Source organism: Oncorhynchus nerka, linkage group LG4 (genome assembly GCF_034236695.1).
Source record: "Oncorhynchus nerka isolate Pitt River linkage group LG4, Oner_Uvic_2.0, whole genome shotgun sequence".
In the NCBI taxonomy this organism is placed as follows: domain Eukaryota; kingdom Metazoa; phylum Chordata; class Actinopteri; order Salmoniformes; family Salmonidae; genus Oncorhynchus; species Oncorhynchus nerka.
The window spans coordinates 72513253-72534774 of NC_088399.1; the positions used below are offsets into that span (position 1 = coordinate 72513253).

At 40.0% G+C, this 21522-nt stretch overlaps 1 protein-coding gene across 1 annotated transcript; it reads right to left on the reverse strand.

Annotated features, from left to right (window-relative positions):
• Positions 1-105: 105 nt before the first annotated feature.
• LOC115128793 (protein lin-28 homolog A-like) lies at positions 106-18391 on the reverse strand. Its single transcript, XM_065018137.1, has 4 exons — positions 18331-18391; positions 14866-15041; positions 9276-9454; positions 106-5137 (listed from the first exon to the last, which is right to left on the reverse strand). The coding sequence occupies exons 1-4, from the start codon at positions 18389-18391 to the stop codon at positions 4915-4917; spliced, it is 639 nt and encodes a 212-aa protein (XP_064874209.1). The 3' UTR covers positions 106-4914.
• Between the last annotated feature and the right edge of the window lie 3131 nt (positions 18392-21522).

Consider the following 21522-nt stretch of genomic DNA (forward strand, 5'->3'; position numbering starts at 1 on the left):
AAACTGCAGCCTAAGTTAAAGAATAACAAAAAGATGATGTGACATAGGGCTAAAAAGAGACCCACCACTGTGTATCATATTGATATATTTTTATTAACAGGCTAGTCAACACTACTATGTCTGGTTCGCAACTCAGTTTGTAATACAGCTTGATACATGATTTGTCAAAGTGAGCTATAGGCCTACTATACCACATACTGTGGTTGGTGATAACAGTCAACATAGCTACATTCTTTGGTCTAATAAACAGCAGAGCAGAGAAATCAAGTAACACACAATATGAGGCCTATTGTTTGTTTTGTGCATCATACAGTGCTTTCAGGAAGTATTCATACCCATTGTCTTATTCACATTTTGAGTTAAAGCCTGAATTCAAAATTGCTTAAATATTTTTTTTTAATCTCACCCATGTACACACAATACCCCATAATGACAAAGTGAAAACATGGTTTTAGAATTTCTTTGCACATTTATCAATTACAGCTGTTGAATCTTTCTGGTTAAGTCTCTTAAGAGCTTTGCACTCCTGGATTGTACAATATTTGCAAATTATAATTTGGAAAATTCTTCAAGCTCTGACATTGGTTGTTTTCATTGCTAGACAGCCATTTTCGGGTCTTGCTATAGAATTTCAAGCCGAGTCCAAACTGTAACTAAGCCACTCAGGAACATTCAATATTGTCTTGGTAAGCAATTCCAGTGTATATTTGGCCTTGTATTTTAGATTATTATCCTGCTGAAAGATACATTTTTCTCCCAGTGTCTGTTGGAAAGCAGACTGAACCAGGTATTCCTCTAGGATTATGCCTGTGCTTAGCTCTATTCCGTTTCTTTTTATCCCCCAAAAACTCCCTAGTCATTGCAGATGACAAGCATACCCATAACATGATGTAGCCACCACCATACTTAAAAATATTAAGAGTGGGACACAGTGGTGTGTTGGATTGCCCCAAAACAAAATGCTTTGTATTCAGGACTAAAAGTTGATTTCTTTGCCACATTCTTTGCAGTTTTACTTTAGTGCCTTAATGCAAACAGGATGCATGTTTTGGAATATTTTTATTCTGTAGAGGCTTCCTTCTTTTCACTCTGTCATTTAGGTTAGTATTGGGGAGTAACCACAATGTTGTTGATCCATCCTCAGTTTTCTCCTATCATAGCCATTAAACCTTGTAACTGTTTTAAAGTCACCATTGGCCTCATGGTGAAATTCCTGAGCGGTTTCCTTCCTCTCCGGAAACTTAGTTAGGAAGGACGCCTGTATCTTTGTAGTGACTGAGTGTATTGATACACCATCCAAAGTGTAATTAATAGCTTCAGCATGCTCAAAGGGATATCCAATGTCTGTTTTTTAAAAACCAATCTACCAATAGCAGCCATTCTTAGAGAGACATTAGAAAACCTTCCTGGTCATTGTGTCTGAATCTGTGTTTGAAATTCACTGCGCAATAATTGTATGTGTTGGGTACAGAGATGAGGTAGTCATTCAAAAATTATGTTAAACACTATTATTGCACACAGAGTGAGTCCTTGCAACTTGTTATGTGACTTGTTAAGCACATTTTTACTCCTGAACTTATTTATGCTTTCCATAAGAAAGGGTTTGAATACTTATTGACTCAATACATTTCAGCTTTTGATTTCCAATTAAATTGTAAACATTTCTAAAAACATAATTCCACTTTGACATTATGGGGTATTTTGTGTAGGCCAGTAATGCAACATCTAAATTGAATCCGCTGTAAATTCAGGCTGTAATACAAAACGCTGAAACAGTGAACGGATGTGAATACTTTCTGAAGGCACTGTGTATTACCTCTATGCATTGAACACTGACATATAGGCCTAATTGAGATAGTGACAAGAAAGAATAGATGAGGGAAAAGAGGTGGATATTCATTTTGTGAGGAATGATTCAGAATATTTTTTTAACCATACTTTCAACTCATATAAGAAATAAACATATGCAAAAGCATAACTTACACAAACTCATTACAATGTATCAAAAGATCAGTGGCAGATTTTTCACAAAATTTAACAAATGTGTTTCTGACAGTAAATATGGGTTTTTCCCACAGCCTATGCTGTATATGTTTATATTTGATGCTTTGGTATTTAAGTAGGCCTAGTGTCACACGTCTGCAGAAACACAACAGAGATGTCAGAGGTTTATTGAGGCTGCTTGAAGTTGTTAGGGTGTTTGCCTGTCCTGGTAAGTATAGATAAGGTGATTTGTTCAAGAGGCACTGTTGTCACCTACATGCAGAGTAATATACCCCTCTTGCTTTGAGTTCAGTATTATCATGTTATACATACACAAAATAATATCAATGCAGAGAATAATTCAAAAATGTCTGTGATGTATTGGTGCAGACAATGCTTAATCACAAAAAATAAAAGCAATAAACAATCATTCAACAGCATTTCCGTGGGAGGTAGAACACATCACATTGCAAACTGAAACAAATAAATCATTCACATAAAAGGAAAAATTCAAAAAAATCTCACAAAATTCATGGACAATTTCATCTTGATTTTTAAAAACTCTGTCATTGTCCATTTTCAAAAACATCCTGAGGTAGACTTGTATAGATTCTTGACAAGGCATTTCTGTCTTGTTTTCATATAGTAAGAACATTGTAATATAAAAAACACGACCCACTCTAAATAAAATAAAAAGATTAAACCCATTGTCTGGACTTTACAGCCTAAATAAATTAAGGGATAAAATACTAGGCTCAAACCCATATGACTGTGTGACATCAAATGGCAAATGTCATTACCCATCAACACAAGCTCTTAAAAGGTCATAGACAAGGTCATTAATTTTCTTGAACCCCCACACCGGCCTATTTATTCCCTCAAGGCGCCCATTATTAACCGGATAATGATCATTTTGCCCAAAAAACCCAAGTTAGACAGGCCCACTGGGCTAAAAATGGACCGGCCAGTCCAACCCTGGTCATCAAAATGCTTTGTCTACAAAGGGGCCCATTCTGTAGTTCCTACATGGAGAGGCAAGTCTTACTCTATTCTAACTACTGACTGACTACCATGCAAAGTAAACACGGGACTAAACAACATTATATTAATATTGTGACGAAGCTGTATATTTACAATAACCACTGAAAGTGGGGAGGTAGATGGTTTGGTGCTTCAGACTGGTCTTATGCCACCTCCAGAGAGAGACCGGAAAAGTAACTCAGGGTGTCTAAGGAAATATCATTATTCTCTAATACCTACGCTGTCTTACAACTTGATCACCAATTCAATCAGAAAAAGAGAGCAAAACTAGGATATAACATTAAATATAGCTAGCTGTACTACTGTAACGTCATAGCAACGTGTAAATAGTGCATTGCCCTTTTGGCTCTTTTGGCAATCAATGTTCTGCATGGGTTTTCCGGCAACCCAGCCTATAGGCTATAGGTACACACATAATACACTTTACCCCTCCTTCCAAAGTAGCTCCTCTTTAAATGGGTTTCCCTGAGTTCAACATGAGGATTTCAGAGAAACTAAACCCTAGCTACAATCATAAGGATGAATGAGTTATTAAGTATCTTTAAGAAATGCCCATACTCATACTCCATACATGATTAGTGCAGAGTATTGTTGCAATGGTTTACGCACCACATATTACGAAGTCAACTGAAAACGAAGCCCCTAAATATGACCATGAAGCTCTAAAGAGCCCACAACCAAAGCCAGTTTCAGTTTAAACAGAAATGAGCTAGAAATTGTAATACTGGATCAATTAGAGGCTTAGAGAATTAAGACAATGAATAAATAATAAATATAAAAAGATAACAATATCTATATCCATTTAAGTAGTGTAAAGTATTCCAGTCACCTCTGTAAAAGAGGAATGAAGACTACACTTAGAACCATCTTATTCAACACTTGAGTCCCTTTATCATTTCACTCAATCATGAAAATATGTCATTGAAGAAAAAACACTCAGCTCCATCCAAGAAAGCACATTTTTTTCTAAATAGTTTCCAAGTACAATGAGACAATGATAAACAGGTAATGTATTGGGTAGGGTATGAGAACACCCCTAATATGTAGAATATGTTAGAAAGCCAAGTCTACATCCAAAGTAAAAGCTATGGGACAGACAGAAAGACACAGTCTGTCATACAATCAACGCTGGTCTAGCAATTAGCCTTGAGTCAAAGCTTTGTGAAATGCATGGGAGGAGGCAACATCCAACCACCCATGAGACAAATGGCCAGGCTATGGCACTTATGACAAGCTGTATTGTACACAGTCCTATCGGCAACCATGGTGTACCAACATTCATACAGCAGAAAGGGTTAAAACATTCAGTTGGCCGAAGAAATGCACAATGACTTATAATACCCAATGAAGATTTCAATAAGCAGAAAGACACACTCCTTTTTGACCAAGAAACAATCTACTTCTGTATATTCACTTGGATGATTGTATTTTCTTTACCTTTTTCTAACAAAAGCTTTTGGGGAAAACACTCACGATCATCTCCAGTAAAATCCACGTAGGCTAGCTCTGATTTAGCTGCAGCAGGGGAAATAAAATAATCAGTGCACATTGGTACAGTGGTAAAAACTGACAATACAAGGCTTATTGCAGTTTGTAAACACAGTGAGTTTTGATTGTTTCAGTGTGAAGCTAAGACACTTCTTTATCTAATGCAGAACGAATACCTTCATAGACAAAAAAAAGGAATTACTACAAGTATTTGAGTTGCAAAGAAGGTGGATAGATGTGTCTCTCTGTGCATTAAAACACAGAGCTAACTCTCAATCTCAACTATCGCATCAATAAAAGTACAATTTTCTTGCTGTTCGTTCGATAAATAAAGACAGCCTGATGTAGTTCCAACAGCAGCATTACAATGAAACCTTGTGATTGGCTGAATCCTTGAATGGATCAATCAGAGCTCTCCCTGGGGAGTAAGGGGGCGTGGCTCTGCTCCTCTTTCTCATCCCTCAATGATGATGCTATTCCCTGAGAGCCAGGGGAGGACTGCTGTGCTTTGATTGGACAGTTGGCCACCATGTGGCTGATGCTCTGGCAGCAATGGCACTTCTTGGGCTGAGGAGGTAGCTGGCATTCTTTGGCATGGTGGTCAGGTCCTCCACAGTTGTAGCATCTAGAACACAATGGGAGAAGGGGACTCACACTAATACAATGATTTCAGACAGTTAACACCTTCTTCCACCAGAGTGCAGTGTTCTCCCACATATAGTTTCAGATTCTTGAATTTCCTCAGATCTCATCTATGATAAGATTAAGTAAATCTTGAGAAAGTATCAGCATTATTAGTATGACTGCCTCTTATGTATGCACAGTTTATTTACTGCATACTTGTGTATGATCATTTTAGGAGGTGTATAGTGCATTAAAACCAATGCCTCAACACATACATTTCACACAATCTCAAATCAGTAGATGTGAGTACAGTAACAATGGGGAATTTTGTGATTGCATTAACTCCAACGCAGATGGAGCATCAGAGCCTCCCCAAGCTTACTACCACTTCCCTCCTTCTGTCCTCTGCCCTTTGCATCCCAACCCCCTACCATACACATACACACACCCTCTCCTCTTCTAGGATGCCGTTGATTATTGATCAGTGTGGGCACCAGGGTGGGAGAGGAGAGGGGGCTCTTTGTTTCAATACTGCACCCTGACCTCTAACCCCTGACCTTTTCTCTCTGGATCTGCCTTTCCCCCACCTAATTTACACAACACACCCCACTGTTGCCATGGCTGCCATGACCTATGACCTTTCTCAGGGTACCTACATCTGGTATCAATTAAATGGATCCTTTTCCCTTTTCTGCATTCCCTATTCCCACTTTCATGTTTGGGAGTCAGTGAGTTTAAATGGATAGGATCCGTTTCCCTTTTCTGCATCCCCTATTCCCACTTTCATGTTTGGGAGTCAGCGAGTTTAAATGGATAGGATCCTTTTCCCTTTTTACTTCTGCATTCCACTGTTATGTTTGTGAGTCGGCGAAAGAGACAGAGACCGTGTTAAATAAACTCACATCTATGTGGTGTTTGAGGTCATAAGACTCAATAGGCTAATAAAAAGCATAGCTGGAGCACACCCAGAGAAAAGTAATTTGTGTGGAGGTGGTGACTAACAGTGAATGAACTGCAAGCTATACAAATAAATAAAGAGTCGCACTGTCTATATATATATATATATATAGATGGACAAAAAATTGCTTTTCTTTCAAAAACAAGGACACAACTTTATAATATATATATATATATATATATATATATATATATATATATATATAAGTTTTGGGTCACTTAGAAATGTCCTTGTTTTTTAAAGAAAAGCCATTTTTTTGTCAATTACAATAACATAAAATTGATCAGAAATACAGTGTAGACATTGTTAATGTTGTAAATGACTATTGTAGCTGGAAACAGCTGATTTATTATGAAATATCTACATAGGCGTACAGAGGCTCATTAACAGCAACCATCACTCCTATTTTCCAATGGCACGTAGTGTTAGCTAATCCAAGTTTATCATTTTAAAAGGCTAATTGATCATTAGAAAACCTTTTTGCAATTATGTTAGCACAGTTGAAACTGTTGTTCTGATTAAAGAAGCAATAAAACTGACCTTCTTTAGACTAGTTGAGTATCTGGAGCATCAGCATTTGTGGGTTCGATTACAGGCTTAAAATGGCTAGAAATAAATAACTTTCTTCTAACATTCATCAGTCTATTCTTGTTCTGAGAAATGAAGGCTATTCCATGCGAGAAATTGCCAAGAAACTCAAGATCTGATTCAACGCTGTGCACTACTCCCTTCACAGAACAGCGCAAACTGTCTCTAACCAGAATAGAAAGAGGAGTGGGAGGCCCCGGTGCACAACTGAGCAAGAGGACAAGTACATTAGAGTGTCTAGTTTGACAAACAGACGCCTCACAAGTCCTCAACTGGCAGCTTTAATAAATAGTACCTGCAAAACACCAGTCTCAGCGTCAACGGTGAAGAAGTGACTCTGGGATGCTGGCCTTCTAGGCAGAGTTCCTCTATCCAGTGTCTGTGTTCTTTTGCCCATCTTAATCTTTTATTTTTATTGGCCAGTCTGAGATATTGCTTTTTCTTGGCAAATCTGCACAAGAATAGACTGACGAGTTTCAGAAGAAAGTTATTTGTTTCTAGCCATTTTGAGTCTCTAATCGAACCCACAAATGCTGATGCTCCAGATACTCAACTAGACTAAAGAAGACCAGTTGTATTGCTTCTTTATGTTTGAGCTCCTTAATGATTTAACGGTTAACCCATAAGAGTCTAAGCCCTGTCTAAGCCAAGGAATGGGGGGGGTTCTACTAAGCTATATGGAAATGTTTTAAAGAAAGTCATACCAAGGATCCTTTTGCTAGTTGATATTGAATTTTAAGACCCCTTTGATGAAAACATATTTTTGTCCTGCTATTAGCCCATACACTCATTGAATAACAGATTTCCTACATGGAGCAACAGACAGTCCCACAAAAAAATCGAAAGGAAGTTTGTTTTGAAGTGTCTGTCCTATATATGATAGATGAAAGATCAGGAACCATTTTTATACATGTATTTAACCCCATATTTTTGGCACTTAAACAGTCTCAATATATACTTCCATTCATTTTTTCAACTGGTACCTGGGGACCTTCAGACCAGTCGTGTGAAGCCTGTGAGCAAGAGCAAAACAACCGACATGTATGTGTTCATGTTCGAGTCTCACCTTTCCACAGAGGGGTCATATTAGTGTGTAGCCCAAACTGTTCAGAAGCTAAAGACAGAAGCTAAAGACGCCATCATGTTCATGAGAGTCTCATCTTTCCATAGAGGTGTCATAATAGTTTGTAGGCCAAACCGTTCGGACGCTACAGACGATTTTGTGAGAAGAACGGTTTTCGGGATGTCTCATGGTCTGACAAACACCACTCTAGCTCTGTCACCTTTCCCCGCCTTTCCCCCGTGACATAGGCGGAAGTGGTGGATTGAGATGCATCCAATGAAAAAAAAACAGATATCTCTAGTTTAAACTAATGGATTTCTATAGGGATTTATTTATTATGCTAATTCAATTTTCACGGGGACCCGGACATCGACTTTAGGAGCTTTTAATAAGCCTACATGTCCCAATTTATTTTTACTACAATTTGCATTTGTCCTTGACACTTAACCACAACCACAATCATGTGGTAGGCTAAAGGTAGGCTAAAGCCAACGATGTAAAGGAACAATACAAATGTAGGGAAGGGAACGAACACTAAATTGGTAATTAAGTATAGGCCAGAGGAGGCTGGTAGGAGGAGCTATAGGAGGACGGGCTCATTGTAATGGCTGGAATGGAATGAATGGAATGGTATCAAACACATCAAACAAACGGAAATGACATGTTTGACTCAGTTCCATTGATTCCATTCCAGCCATTACAATGAGCCCGTCCTCCTATAGCTCCTCCCACCAGCCTCTACTGATATAAGCTATACATGGTTATTACTTACCATCCCTACTGATAGTGACTAATAATAACTTAGGCTTTAGCCTACTAATTGAAGGAAACTGGAAATGTCGGGGCATACTGTATGATTAAACCGTTCTAGAGAGGACAAAGGTTACATTTTGCGTGACTCTTTGCCTTTTTATTGAATCCCTGCAGGCTAAATGACAGTTTATGGAGAACGCTGTTATTTATATTGCAAAAAATATGGATGCTCTTTCTACTTGGAACAGGCAGGTACGCTTGACCTTACTCATGGTTTCCTCACATGTAAAGGTGGTGGAATTATTTGTCAGAATCTGTAGACACACCTCCGCCACATTTATTTTATCTCCACCCCAAACGCGTACCTCGCTGGCGTTGATGTTTCCCCCATGCTTAAATTTAAGGTCAGAATATGCGTAGAGAGAGAAATGCATAAAAAGGGAATAAAGTTGTGTTTATGCTGGCGTAACTAGGTCCTGAATTTCCACCAAAGAGGATAAATAAATCTGTTTGATGTCAGACCATTGTGGCTAAAACGGTAAACTTGGCAACTTTCATGATGATGACACCAGATATTTTCAACACCCTCAAATTATTTGTTAACAACCATGCCACAGATAAACTTGTTGTTAATATTGCAGCGATGTTCATAGTTAATACTATAAGCAGAGTGTTACAGTGTTTCCATATCATGGAATTATTTTGAGTAAGTGGGGATGTTCAGTGATGCATGGTTCGGCTATGTGCCATTTAAAGATATTGATTGAACTGTCTCACCTGTCCCCCTTGGAGCGTCGTTTCTGTTGCCCCTTAGGTGTCTTCTCACAGCCCACACACTGTGCTCCCCCTGGCCCCGTCACCGTGACAGACTCTAGGCCTTTAGACGACTTCTTGAAGGTAAACTCCACCGCCTCGCCCTCCTTCAGGCTACGGAAGCCCTCCATGTGCAGCTTGCTCTGTGTAGGGGAGAGGGAGCATGAGTGTGGTCCGCGGAATAGTTTAGAACAGCATGAGAACTGTTCTAGGTGAGGGTAGAGCGGAAGCGTTACCCTGTGAGGGAATGGGGAATGAGTAGTCAGAGTTGGAGAAAGGTTATTTGGCCAGGGAACTGTTGAGAAGATATTAAAATGGTTCTAAGCCTGTGAAGAACTGTGGAAAACAGTTCTAATGCCAGATATGATGCCCTTCCTGTGTCTACAAGGGTGCATTTGTTCCCCAGCCCAATTCCCAGCCTGGTCAGGAAGCAGAGACAAAAAGAGTTTAAATTAATTTGACTCTGCCATTGTTTGTGCATATAGCTGGTCCCCTTCACATGTTGTCTTCTGGTGTGCTTACAGCTAAGAGCTGTTCCTTAATTGGGATCCTACATGCATACATTAACGTTCTGCATAGGTTTTAATACATCAATGGAAACATCCAGGCACTCTCGCGCTTTCTCAGGGGCCAACCCCCTCAGCCAATCCAGATTCCAGTCCCATTGACAGCCCTATTAAAACAACAATAACTGCTTGCTCACTACACCCTTCCCACTTCAGAATGTGCGTGTGTGTTTGTGTGTGGGTGTCTGCGTGGACAACGTTACCCCCTCCCCCAAGCTAGTCACAGCATTCCAAGCTCCAAGCTCCCCCTCCCCTTCCTCTCCACCACCACACAGAACAGCCAATAGACTCTCCAAAATAACTTTATCTGGTCAAGTCCCAGACTGACCACTGCTAAGGATGTTGGGAAAAGAATGGAGGAGGGGAAAGGTGTGCATTCTTGGGATAGCTGCCCAAAAGGCACATAAATAATGGTTTAAAGAATGTATGTGTCCACCTTGAGAAAGAAATTTCCTTGCCATTGTCACCCTTAGTCCAGGGCCTCTGGAAAAAGAAGCTTGGATTTCGTGGCCACCTAGTTCTATCGTCCTCATGTGCTTTGTCTCATGTGCAGCTGCCTGAACAGCGGTAGGTATGACACTAATTTAATTTCATACCATTGAGCTCAAGGTGAAGAATCATGCCTTGTTCAAGACCTTCCAGAGACACAGAAAGTAACCCTGATCTGTTTCCCTAATCTGGTTCGTATTATTCTTTACGTACATGTTTTTCAGCGGCAGGGACGGGGAGACTAGTCAGGTTTGAGGCAAAGATGAACGAAGAAAAGTAGGTTCACCTTCCAACAGGACAACAACCCTAAGCAGACAGCCAAGAAAACGCAGGAGTGGCTTCGCGACAAGTCTCTGAATGTCTTTGAGTGGCCCAGCCAGAGCCCGGACTTGAACCCGATCGAACATCTCTGGAGAGACCTGAAAATAGCTGTGTAGCGTTGCTCCCCATCTGCAGAGAAGAATGGGAGAAACTTCCCAAATACAGGTGTGCCAAGCTTGTAGCATCATAGCCAAAAAGACTCAAGGCTGTAATCTCTGCCAAAGGTGCTTCAACAAAGTACTGAGGAAAGGGTCCGAATACTTATGTAAATGTAATATTTCCGTTTTTTTTTAAATAAATTACAAAAACATTTCTGAAACCTGTTTTTGCTTTGTCATTATTGGGTATTGTGTGTAGATTGATGAGGGAAAAATACAATTTCATCCATTTTAGAATGGCTGTAATCTAAACAAAATTGAAAAAAAGTCAAGGAGCCTGAATACTTTCCGAAGGCACTGTATATCCGAGACACTCTATTTAGTATGATATGTTAAATTTCATCTGGTATATATTAATTTGTGGATGTCCATCAGCCATTTTGTATGACATGTTCCGAATTACAATTCGTATGATATGTTACGAATTTGCAAACATGTACAATATATTATGATTTTCCAAAAGTACAATATTTTAAGAATTAGCTAAATGTATGATATGCTAAGAAGTCCAATTTGTTGTGGCTAACATTAGCTAGCTGGCTAACGTTAGCTGGATTAGAGGATAAGGTTAGGAGTTAGGTTAAAGGGTTAAGGATTAGGGGAAGAATGAACTAAAAGAGTTAAGGTTAGGGTTAGGGTTAGGGGAAGGGTTAGCTAACAGGCAAGTAGTTGCAAAGTAGCTAAAAAGTAGTAAGTAGTTGAAAAGTTGCTAATTAGCTAAAATACTAAAGTTGTCCGTGATGAAATTTCAAACACGCAACCTTTGGGTTGCTATACGTTGGGGTGTATAACCTTAAACCATAACCTAGCTAACGTTAGCCAGCTTGCAAATGTTAGCGTTAGCCACAAAAAGTTGGAATTCATGGACGTATCATACATTTTAAAAATTCGTAAGGTATTGTATGTTTTCATACATTCATAACAATACGAATTGTATGCTGGACATCCACAAATGAATACATGACATATCATACTAAATGGATTTTCTCGGATTTACATAAAGAATCATGCGTAATGCTCTGTTTTTGCCTTAATTAACCTTCTGCCGTCTGTAACCATACCAAAAGTAACATATTATCCTAATTTGAGTGTCCCGAATTTACATTTACTATATGACGTCTATTCTATGATACTGGGCTGGTTTACCAGATTATACTATGCTCATAGATTTTTTTAAAGCCAATCTTAAAATGTTGTGGAGCAGAATTTTATGATGATGGTGAGAGGGCTGTGATGTGGAGGGTCAGTTTATGGCCCTTGCATAGCATCAGTCTTAACCCAGACTGTGAGGTCTCTTCTTGGGGGTTTGAAGTGATAATGGTGGGAAAGGAATCCAAGTCATGATGGCCTGACAACCTTCAGCATTCCTTCCCCTTCAGGAGGTGAACGGGCCGGAACTATCCCCTGACCCCGCTGACCTCTCCTCCTTCAATCACCCCCACCCCAACTCTCCCTCCCTTGACTGCTTTCTTGTGAATGAACACAGCTCTCAAGCTCTCTCTTTCTCTCTCCGTTTCTCATTCTCTCTCACACACAAATACACAATATTATCCACACACACACTCATACCCCCCCCCGCCACACACACACACTCACACAACCTCCCCACCACCCACTCTTCATTCACAGATAGTACAAGATCACAGCCAGCAGGATTTCCTCTCTGTTACGTTGACAATAGCAGCCATTGTCCAGCAGTCCCTACAGGCCTGTATGAGGGCAGAGGTGGATTAGGGGACTGGTAATGTGGGTGTTTGATAACCTTTTTATGGGTGAATCACTCATTTTTCTTCCTTTGATTAAGCAGTTTACCGGAACATGGAGCAGAGAAATTTGAGGAGAGGACTTTGGTCTTTAGCATCCAGGTTTACAGAGTGTGGAGGGCTGGTGGTGGTGGTGGGGGTGGTGGTAGTGGTGGGAGTCAGGGTATGGCTAGTCTGGGGTGGGTGGATGGGTTGGGGCTACGGGCAGAGGGTCTGGGTGGGAGTCAGGGTATGGCTAGTCTGGGGTGGGTGGGCTGCCACATGAGATGCCAACTCCCCTGACGTTTGAAGGACTTTATAACAGGAAGTAGGGTTCGTTGGGGACCGAGAGGAATGAGCCTTGTTATCTCTGCTTAGACTAACCCCTGTCTCTCTGTCTACTCTTTTTTTAGTCCAATTGCCAATATTAGCACTTTCAGACCAAATCCCTATTGTAAATCAATCTCCTCTGTTTAGCATATTTTAAATGTTATGCCCAAACTCTACTTTGAAGTCCCTCAGACCTCTACCTTAAGTCAGGAAGGACGGTGGAGAAGACAGCCTCGGACATGATGGTACTCATAACTCTCTCTCTACCGCACCTGCTGTCTCTAACTCTGAATGATCGGCTATGAAAAGGAAACTGACATTTACTCCTGAGGTGCTGACCTGTTGCACCCTCTACAACCACTGTGATTATTATTATTTGACCCTGCTGGTCATCTATGAATGTTTGAACATCTTGGCCATTTACTGTTATAATCTCCACCTAGCACAGCCAGAAGAGGACTGGCCACCCCTCAGAGCCTGGTTCCTCTCTAGGTTTCTTCCTAGGTTCCTGCCTTTCTAGGGAGTTTTTTCCTAGCTACCATGCTTCTACATCTGCATTGCTTGCTGTTTGGAGTTTTAGTCTGGGTTTCTGTATAGCACTTTGTGACATTAGCTGATGTAAAAAAAAGGGCTTTATAAATACATTTGATTGATTGATTGATTCTCGGGCATGTTGATAATCTCCAGGTTAATTTGACAAAACAATCCTGGAGTCATTAGGCTGTCTTTCAGGATGCTTCGCGTTCCATTCCATTTGAAACAAACTAGATTTCCCCTCCGGTTTTACTAACTTGGTTTTACATTACTCCTAATTCCGACATTTTACATAACACTTATTCCCCAACATTTATTGTCATTCATTATCTGCCTTTGTAAAACTCTAAAAGATTGTGAGGTAAAAATGTGCCAATATATTTTTTATATTGAACCCATCCTTTTGTATTTCAAAACCAATATTCACATTCAATTCATTTTATTTTCTGGTAGGTTTATTAAAACACCAAATACAAACAATCTATTATTATGAAAATGTTATATTTTTGTCTGTAAATGTTTCATTCATTAGCTAGTTTTAGGGCAATATGATAATCAATTTCCCTAAAGGCTACCATTACCCTGCTTGCAACACCTAATCAGAAGCCTAATCAGATGTAACAACTGATCAATTAACCAAAATCTTTTGTTCTTGGCTGGCTTATATCTTACTTTAGAGAGGTTCTTTTACATGTCACTTATTGACAACAACATTAACTTTCTCATGCAAACTACAAAGATGATGGGCCTCTGATTCCAGTTATAGCATTGATGGCATATCATCTGAACATAAAATAAACAAAATCTTGTTTTTAGTTTTAAAGCTACTTGACTTTATTTATCATGCTTGTTTCGATTTGGTAATATTAGCTACACAATAAGTTTTAACTGAGTAACAAACTAATGTAGGCCTAATAAGAGTTGTTCAGCCTGTAAGAATAACATTATAAACCACATGCACTGCTGAGAAATAGGCCTACATATTTTAATTTCTAAAACGTGAATCAGCTGACAATTTCAAGACAATGTTGTCAAATGTTTAAAAGAGATTTTTAAAATCCTATTGCCTCTTGCCCAACATATAAGCTATGAAAACATACAAACTATAAATTCGTTTTGAATGAGTGCAGCAAAGTGGTTTTCAAGCACTATAAACAATGAGTGATAGGCCTATATAATTGCATGATCGATAAATTCAAATGCCTAAAAACGCTAAATCAAGGCAGGTAAATAATAATGACCTACCTTAACGAAAACATCACAAAAGTGGGATATTTACATTGTTGATAAATAAGACATGCACTCGCACAAAAACGCGCCAATAGAACCATTCGGACCTGTTTGGAGCTCGAGACAGGCCTTGACGAACATCAACACCACACGCTTCGAGTCCTAGTCCCACAGCAGACCTCACCTGATGAACGAATACATCGACAGTCTCCTCGAGCGGTGTCCCATCTCGGTTGGTCATCGACAGGAACCCGAAACCCATCCGGACGTTGAACCATTTACACACGCCGCTGCCACGAGACGAACCCAGATCCTCCTCTGAGCCCGTGGCTTCCTCCTCTTCCGTCTTTGCACAGCCCCCTTTCGAGATAAAATAATGTCACTCAGTCAGTTTAGAAAATATAGATGTTTGAAATATGGCATATCTTGTCAACAATTGTGACAGGAAAACGAGTTGGGGAGGCTCTTACTGGGATGTTTTTCAGCGTCAGTTCTTTGGTTCGACATGAAGAAGGCATTTAATGGGTTGCGTAATGGTAAAGAGCTCGAGAGCAGCGCAGCAAGCTAGGAACACATGGGTGTAAACAATGTTGCTATTCGAAACAATGTCGATATATTATCGGTAGGAATACACTTTTTTTAAACTAGTATATTAAACGGACTCTTTTTCAAGTTGTTTTGAAATGGAAACAATACGCTAATGGTAATAATAATAATAGGTCTAATCATACTAGCCTAATTATATATAACAATACGATAATAATGATGCATTCTTATAAATAATAATATGCGTAATAAATATAAGCTAATCGAAATAATATCGTCAAAATGAATCATTTGAATAAATGTACACGTTTTAAATATATCTACCATTACAATAGTATAGCTTCTAACGTGTTGATTTACACGATACATGCCTAAATAATTCCCAAGCACGTAAGAGATTGACTCTGATAATGTAGCCTAATAAAAGTTTGCATTTTCTTCCCATGAGGAGCAACGAAAACCGAGAACACAATATCTTTGAATAGTTGAAGAAAAAAATATAGAAAATATTAAACTTGAAGATTCAGTTACAAATGAAAAGTATAAAGCAAAATGCATCACCTATTGTCATAATTTATCCCAAAATGTCAACCCAGCACTGAAAACCATTCTTCCATGAAAAGAGATTGTAGGTCCCAAATCGAAGAATACGTCATTACAAAAACATTCTCAGGCAAACGTGTGCTGTTGCTTTCGGAAAACGTTCCTAATCTAAACACTAATGACCGATCTACCTGTAAACTGCTGTTCGGAAAAAGAGACCATCCCTTTCCCGGGTATATTTTAATCCGTGGTTACCGTGTCCTCCTCTCCCCAATCCCCCTGCCCTGTCCACCTTCAACCCTCCTTCACTCTACAGTTTAACAAAGGCGCAGAAGAGGAACAGAACAGCAACGGAAACAAACAAAGAGTGTTGGAGATACTTTCGCCCTGACAACCGGTGGTGTAAAACTGCTGGGAATCATTTCTCAAAAGAATCCCCAAATCTGAAAGACAATACAAGGAAACCCAACCCGCCCTCTTTTTGTCTCTTCTCATAAAGAGATCTTTCCATCGAATCCCCTCAAAGATCTTCAAAGAACCTGTGGAACCATTGCCTGTACCTTCTGCCATGGTTTGGGGGGTTCCTGGCCCTCCTACAACTCCAGAAGAATCAGGCAATAAACTCTGGTTGTATCGTCAACATCCGTGCACGTTTTTCGGTAATCCCTCTTTGGAAAATAGTGTATTTTCCTTCTCCTGGTCTCTTGCACAATATGGAAGGGAGCCCACTCTTACCCTCCTATACCTCTAATATTAACCCCCACCTTTTCGATCCAGGCCACCGCGTGATGCTCAATTGCAATCTTCTGGCTGATAAATGAGACATTCCACGGTGATAGGGCCCAAATTCGCCGAGCGACCAATCAGCGGCGAAGACCACCTAGATGTTAGCAGCGGGGCCTTGGGGGACTCACACCCCGTGCGACCCCCTCCACTTCCGGGACAGGAGAGAGCCACAACCCCCACAGTGCCTGGAGCATTTGAATATGCGGATAATGAGTCACTCAGGTGCATGGTTTCACGGAAACCATTCAAATTAAACCTTGCCCTTCCACATTCCACACCATCAAAAACCAAGGACATCTAAATCCAGCTGTTCTGTGTCTGTTTGTTGCATTCACACATGAATACACTAAAAAAGTCACATTAAAATAATCTACAAACCAAAGAATAGGTTAATATCAGAAATACATGTAGCAGTGAGCAGGAAAAAATAGAAGATCTTATTTAAAGTAGCTGATCTTGTAGAAATATCCAGGATAGGCAGGCTACATGCATTCCCCTTTGTCATTTCTTTTGAAACAATTTTGAGCTAACATATTTTGCTACTGTCATACGTGTTTAGGATTTACTATCGACTCCACGCTGTAAACAAAGGGAATAAATAAACACCTATCGGTTGAGATACTAGTTCCACACAACCCTCCCGTGAATGTTGCTCTTATAATTCACCATAACTTGCTTGTTATTTGTGTTGGGGGTGCACGGTCTGTGAAAGACGGTGAAATAGGTTTCCATCCAATTCCCTCAGAATCGCTGACGGATACAGATAATGAATATGCACGTCAACAGAGGGGTTGTGTTGCCTTGTGTGAGAGGGGGAGGGCCTGTCCTCATAGGCTACAAGGCTATGGCACATTATTACTGGTGCGTTGTTATAACTTTGTAGTGCCCTCTCAATATTGGTAAGTTTAAATGGAAAATAAAACCAGATAGAATAACCTTGAAAGGAATATAAAAAGTTGAGTGAAGTGTCACTTCTACAAATCTGACTATTTCTCACCATCTCAATTGCGATAGGGAGGAGGAAAAGACCATCTAGAAAAATAAGACGTTTACAGGCTACCAAATGCTATCCCAATCAATGAGACAATTCCCCCTGGTAGACACTGCAGACTAAACGTGAGATAACAATAGGATAAAAGGCCTGGTAACAGAACAAGTAAACATGTGTAAAACACACCAAGTCACACACACACAAAATAGTCCTACTTCATAGTGCCCATATATTTGGCATATATTTCAGGTTAACAAAGGAATAAAATGGTCAACTCACCACAATTGGGATCTTTTGGACACATTTTAGAAAGTAATTCTTGGTGAGCTCTTCAAAAGCAAGGTTATACGTAAAACCTGTCAGTCCCTTCACCGACTTGACATGGGTATTTATGGCCTCTGAAACCCAAAGGTTCAGGATCCCTGCTGAAGCATTTGAATAATTAGCGACGATGAGTCACCTTTACCGGATCTGTGCTCTAACTCAGCCGTCAACGCTTTTCAATGGCAGCTGTCATGACATTGAAAATGCAGGTGTCATCCGGCTTTTCTCTAAGCACTGAGTACACCGCATGAACGCAATAGGCTACAATACCTCAAGTCAATTACAATGTTGGATGATTAAAATGACTAAGATAACTTGGGTTGTGGGAATCAGCTGCATCATAAGTGGAAAGCCCATCCACCTGTTGCCGTAAAGCGCCTGACAAAGACACTGAGTCACGCACATAAATAGTAAAACGTGGATACCTTGTCAGATACAGGAAACGGAAACCAATCGTACGCTGTGAACGGGACACTTTGAGGTCGTGCATGTCCGTAGGGCAGCTGGTGTGCTGGGCCATATGGGACCCTTGTCACCTGCACCCTCGTGCCTTACCCTTCTTCTTTACATGTGTGCCAACGACACCTGTGAGATAAGGCGTCCCCAGGATGAACGGGAAGTGGAGGAGGGAGTCATTTTGGGATGGACATAGGATCCTCCTCTTATAAAACCATCAGTCATCCTAGAGCATTACACACTGGAGAGAAAGAGAGAGAGAGCGATAGGGAGCAAAAGAGAGAGCGAGAGACACACACAAGGAGAGGGAGAATGGTAGATAGAGAAATAGAGATATATAGAGGTGAGAGGGAGAGGGGCAGATAGAGGAATGGGGGGACAGAGAGAAAGAGAGGAGAGAATGAGAGAGGTGTTAGCTAATTAAAACTATATGACTGGTTTCATTCAAATTCTTCTCTAATAATCTCTCAGGCTTGCTGCTACACTGCAGTCTTCTCTGGGTCACCATGGAGACGAAGGGCCCTGGATCTGTTGGTCAGAGCACAAAGAAGGCCGGCCTTAAGGTGACCCCTGTCACACACAGGGGCTTAGTAATTACAATGCCTCGACATGTGCTCACTGGTCACACACACTGCAACCCCCACCCAACTTCCACACACGCATGCTAGCAAACACACAAATGCATGCACCCACACTACCAGATGTTATGTAATAGTGACTGAAAGGGCAGAGGGTTCCATCTATCTTACCCCTTCCATGGTTGTTGACTACCATTCCTGTAACAGCAGGCAAGATATCTGTAAGATTATCTACAACCAGGCTTCAAGAGTGTATAGTGTTTCTCTCTTGGGTTCATTAATTTAATGTGTATGTGTGTGTGTGTGTGTGTGTGTGTGTGTATGTGTGTGTGTGTGTGTGTGTGTGTGTGTGTGTGTGTGTGTGTGTGTGCGTGTGTGCGCACACATGCGTGCATGTGTTGTGAGGAGCATGAGGTGTACTGATCCATGTTTTCATATCAAGAACTGCATTGAGGAGTAGTTGACCTGGGAAACATGTTAGGGCCTTGTGGTTGGTTGAAGGAGAAAGCCCAATGGCTCCATATGGTTTCAGCTGTCAGCTCACATCTCACCTTCCTCCCCCAGGGGACACAGCACTGATCAATAACCTGATCCATCTGTACCTGATCCATGCATCATACTGTGATGTTCTGACAGGTAGCCCTCCCTCTCTCTTTTTCTCTCTTCCTCCCTCCCACAAAAAAAAAATTGTTAGAAAAGGCTGTTGCTTTTATATCTACGCTTTTATTCAATCACTGTGGTACATTTTTTCAGATGCAAGTGGTATATTTTCATAACTGATAACACTTGTCTTATGTTCAGAACCTTTGACTGAGCATTCATTGGAGTCAAACACTTCTTTCACCCCTGAGTTATTCATGCAATATCAATTTTTCTTGTCAAATACTATGACACCATTTTGTTTTGTCACCAATAGTCACCATTTAGTCATTTTAACTCGCATGTAATCTAATAGCAAAAAATGCAAGATACAATTTTTGAAATAAATCGGTTGGATGTGCTGAATAGAAGGAATAAAATAAGGTAAATACAATTTTTCATGAAGTATTTAGCTATGTACCAGTATGTACCATTTTTTAAGTTTACGGACATGGTTTTTTTTTCAGCATTTGTTTGCATCCAATGTAAAGTTTGAAGCGTGTTGAGAAAAATGAGATTCACAGGTTCAGTATCCTTACTGTAAACAGCACACATATAGAATAAATCATCAGATATAGGGTATTGTGGCATGTGCAGTAAAGCAGAAGCCTACAGTTAAAAGGTATTGGTGTAGCCTGGTATATGTATGCCATTTCTGCCCTATGCAACATTGCACAATATCAACTTTTCTATGTGACTTGTTATTGTAACTTCTACAGTAATACCTCTCTCGCTCTGCTTGACAAAGTCAACAGCAAAAGTCAGATAATAAGTGAAAAATACTGTCATTTACAAACCAGGTATTTCAGAAGTGCATTGTAAACTACTGCAACATAATTTAAAATGGTAACTCCTTACACATTGCCCTACTGTATTGAAGCACACTGGCTGATGTAGGATGATAGTGATGTAGTATTTACAGACACATCCGTATAGGATTTGGTTGAACCTTCCAACCTAAATTGATACATTTATGATGTGAAATGAGCCAATACATCAAACTACTGTGACACTGTCTGGTGGTTTTGCTGATTATCTGCCAATAGGGGTTGAGCAACAGAGGTTCAACAAGTTCATTTTCACATAAGAATTTGAGATATTCTACAGTTGTGTGTCTCTCTGTGTGTGTGTGTCTCTCTCTCTGTGTGTGTGTGTGTGTGTCTCTGTGTGTGTGTGTGTGTGTGTGTGTGTGTCTCTCTGTGTGTGTGTGTCTCTCTCTGTGTGTGTGTGTGTGTGTTATATGTATATACAGTACCAGTCAAAAGTTTGGACACACCTACTCATTCCAGGGTTTTTCTTTATTTTTACTATTTTCTACATTGTACAATAATAGTGAAATAACACACATGGAATCCTGTATTAACCAAAAAAGTGTTAAACAAAACTAAATATATTTTATATTTAAGACTCTTCAAAGTAGCCACCCTTTGCCTTGATGACAGCTTTACACAGTTTGGAGGCGTTGTTCTACAATGTAGAAAATATATATATTTTTAATTTAAAAAATAATAATAATTGAATAAGTAGGTGTGTCCAAACGTTTGACTGGTCTGGATAGGTGGAGTTAAATTCGTTATTTTATAGGGTCAGTACAGAGCCCCTGGAGCAAATTAGAGTTAAGTGCTTTGCTCCAGGGCATATCGAAATACTTTTTACTTTTGTCGGCTCGGGTATTCGAACCAGCGACGTTTCGCTTACGGTCATGAACGCTCTAACCACTAGACTATTTCAGCACCTTGGACAGCTCTTATCGCTAAAGTGAAACCTCTAAAAACAAACGGTTGATGATTTCTGAAAGTTAAATTTGGCGCTCAACGAAGACCACTAGTCAGAAGAAGCGTTCATACATCAAACCACAACGTGTCATTTTTTCATAAAGCTTCAAATATTCAAATCACTATGCAGAATCAAGTCAATTGCAGGGCTAGAACACGGGATTTATGATTCACTTCAAGGTGTCTCTATTTACATTTTAACT

Coding starts and splice junctions, on each gene's coding strand:
- LOC115128793 (XM_065018137.1), bottom strand. CDS start 18,391: ATGGCCCAGCACACCAGCTGCCCTACGGACATGCACGACCTCAAAGTG. Junction 9,455..14,865: donor TCGATGTATTCGTTCATCAG/GTGAGGTCTGCT, acceptor TCCCCTACACAG/AGCAAGCTGCACATGGAGGG. Junction 5,138..9,275: donor CGACGCTCCAAGGGGGACAG/GTGAGACAGTTC, acceptor ATTGTGTTCTAG/ATGCTACAACTGTGGAGGAC.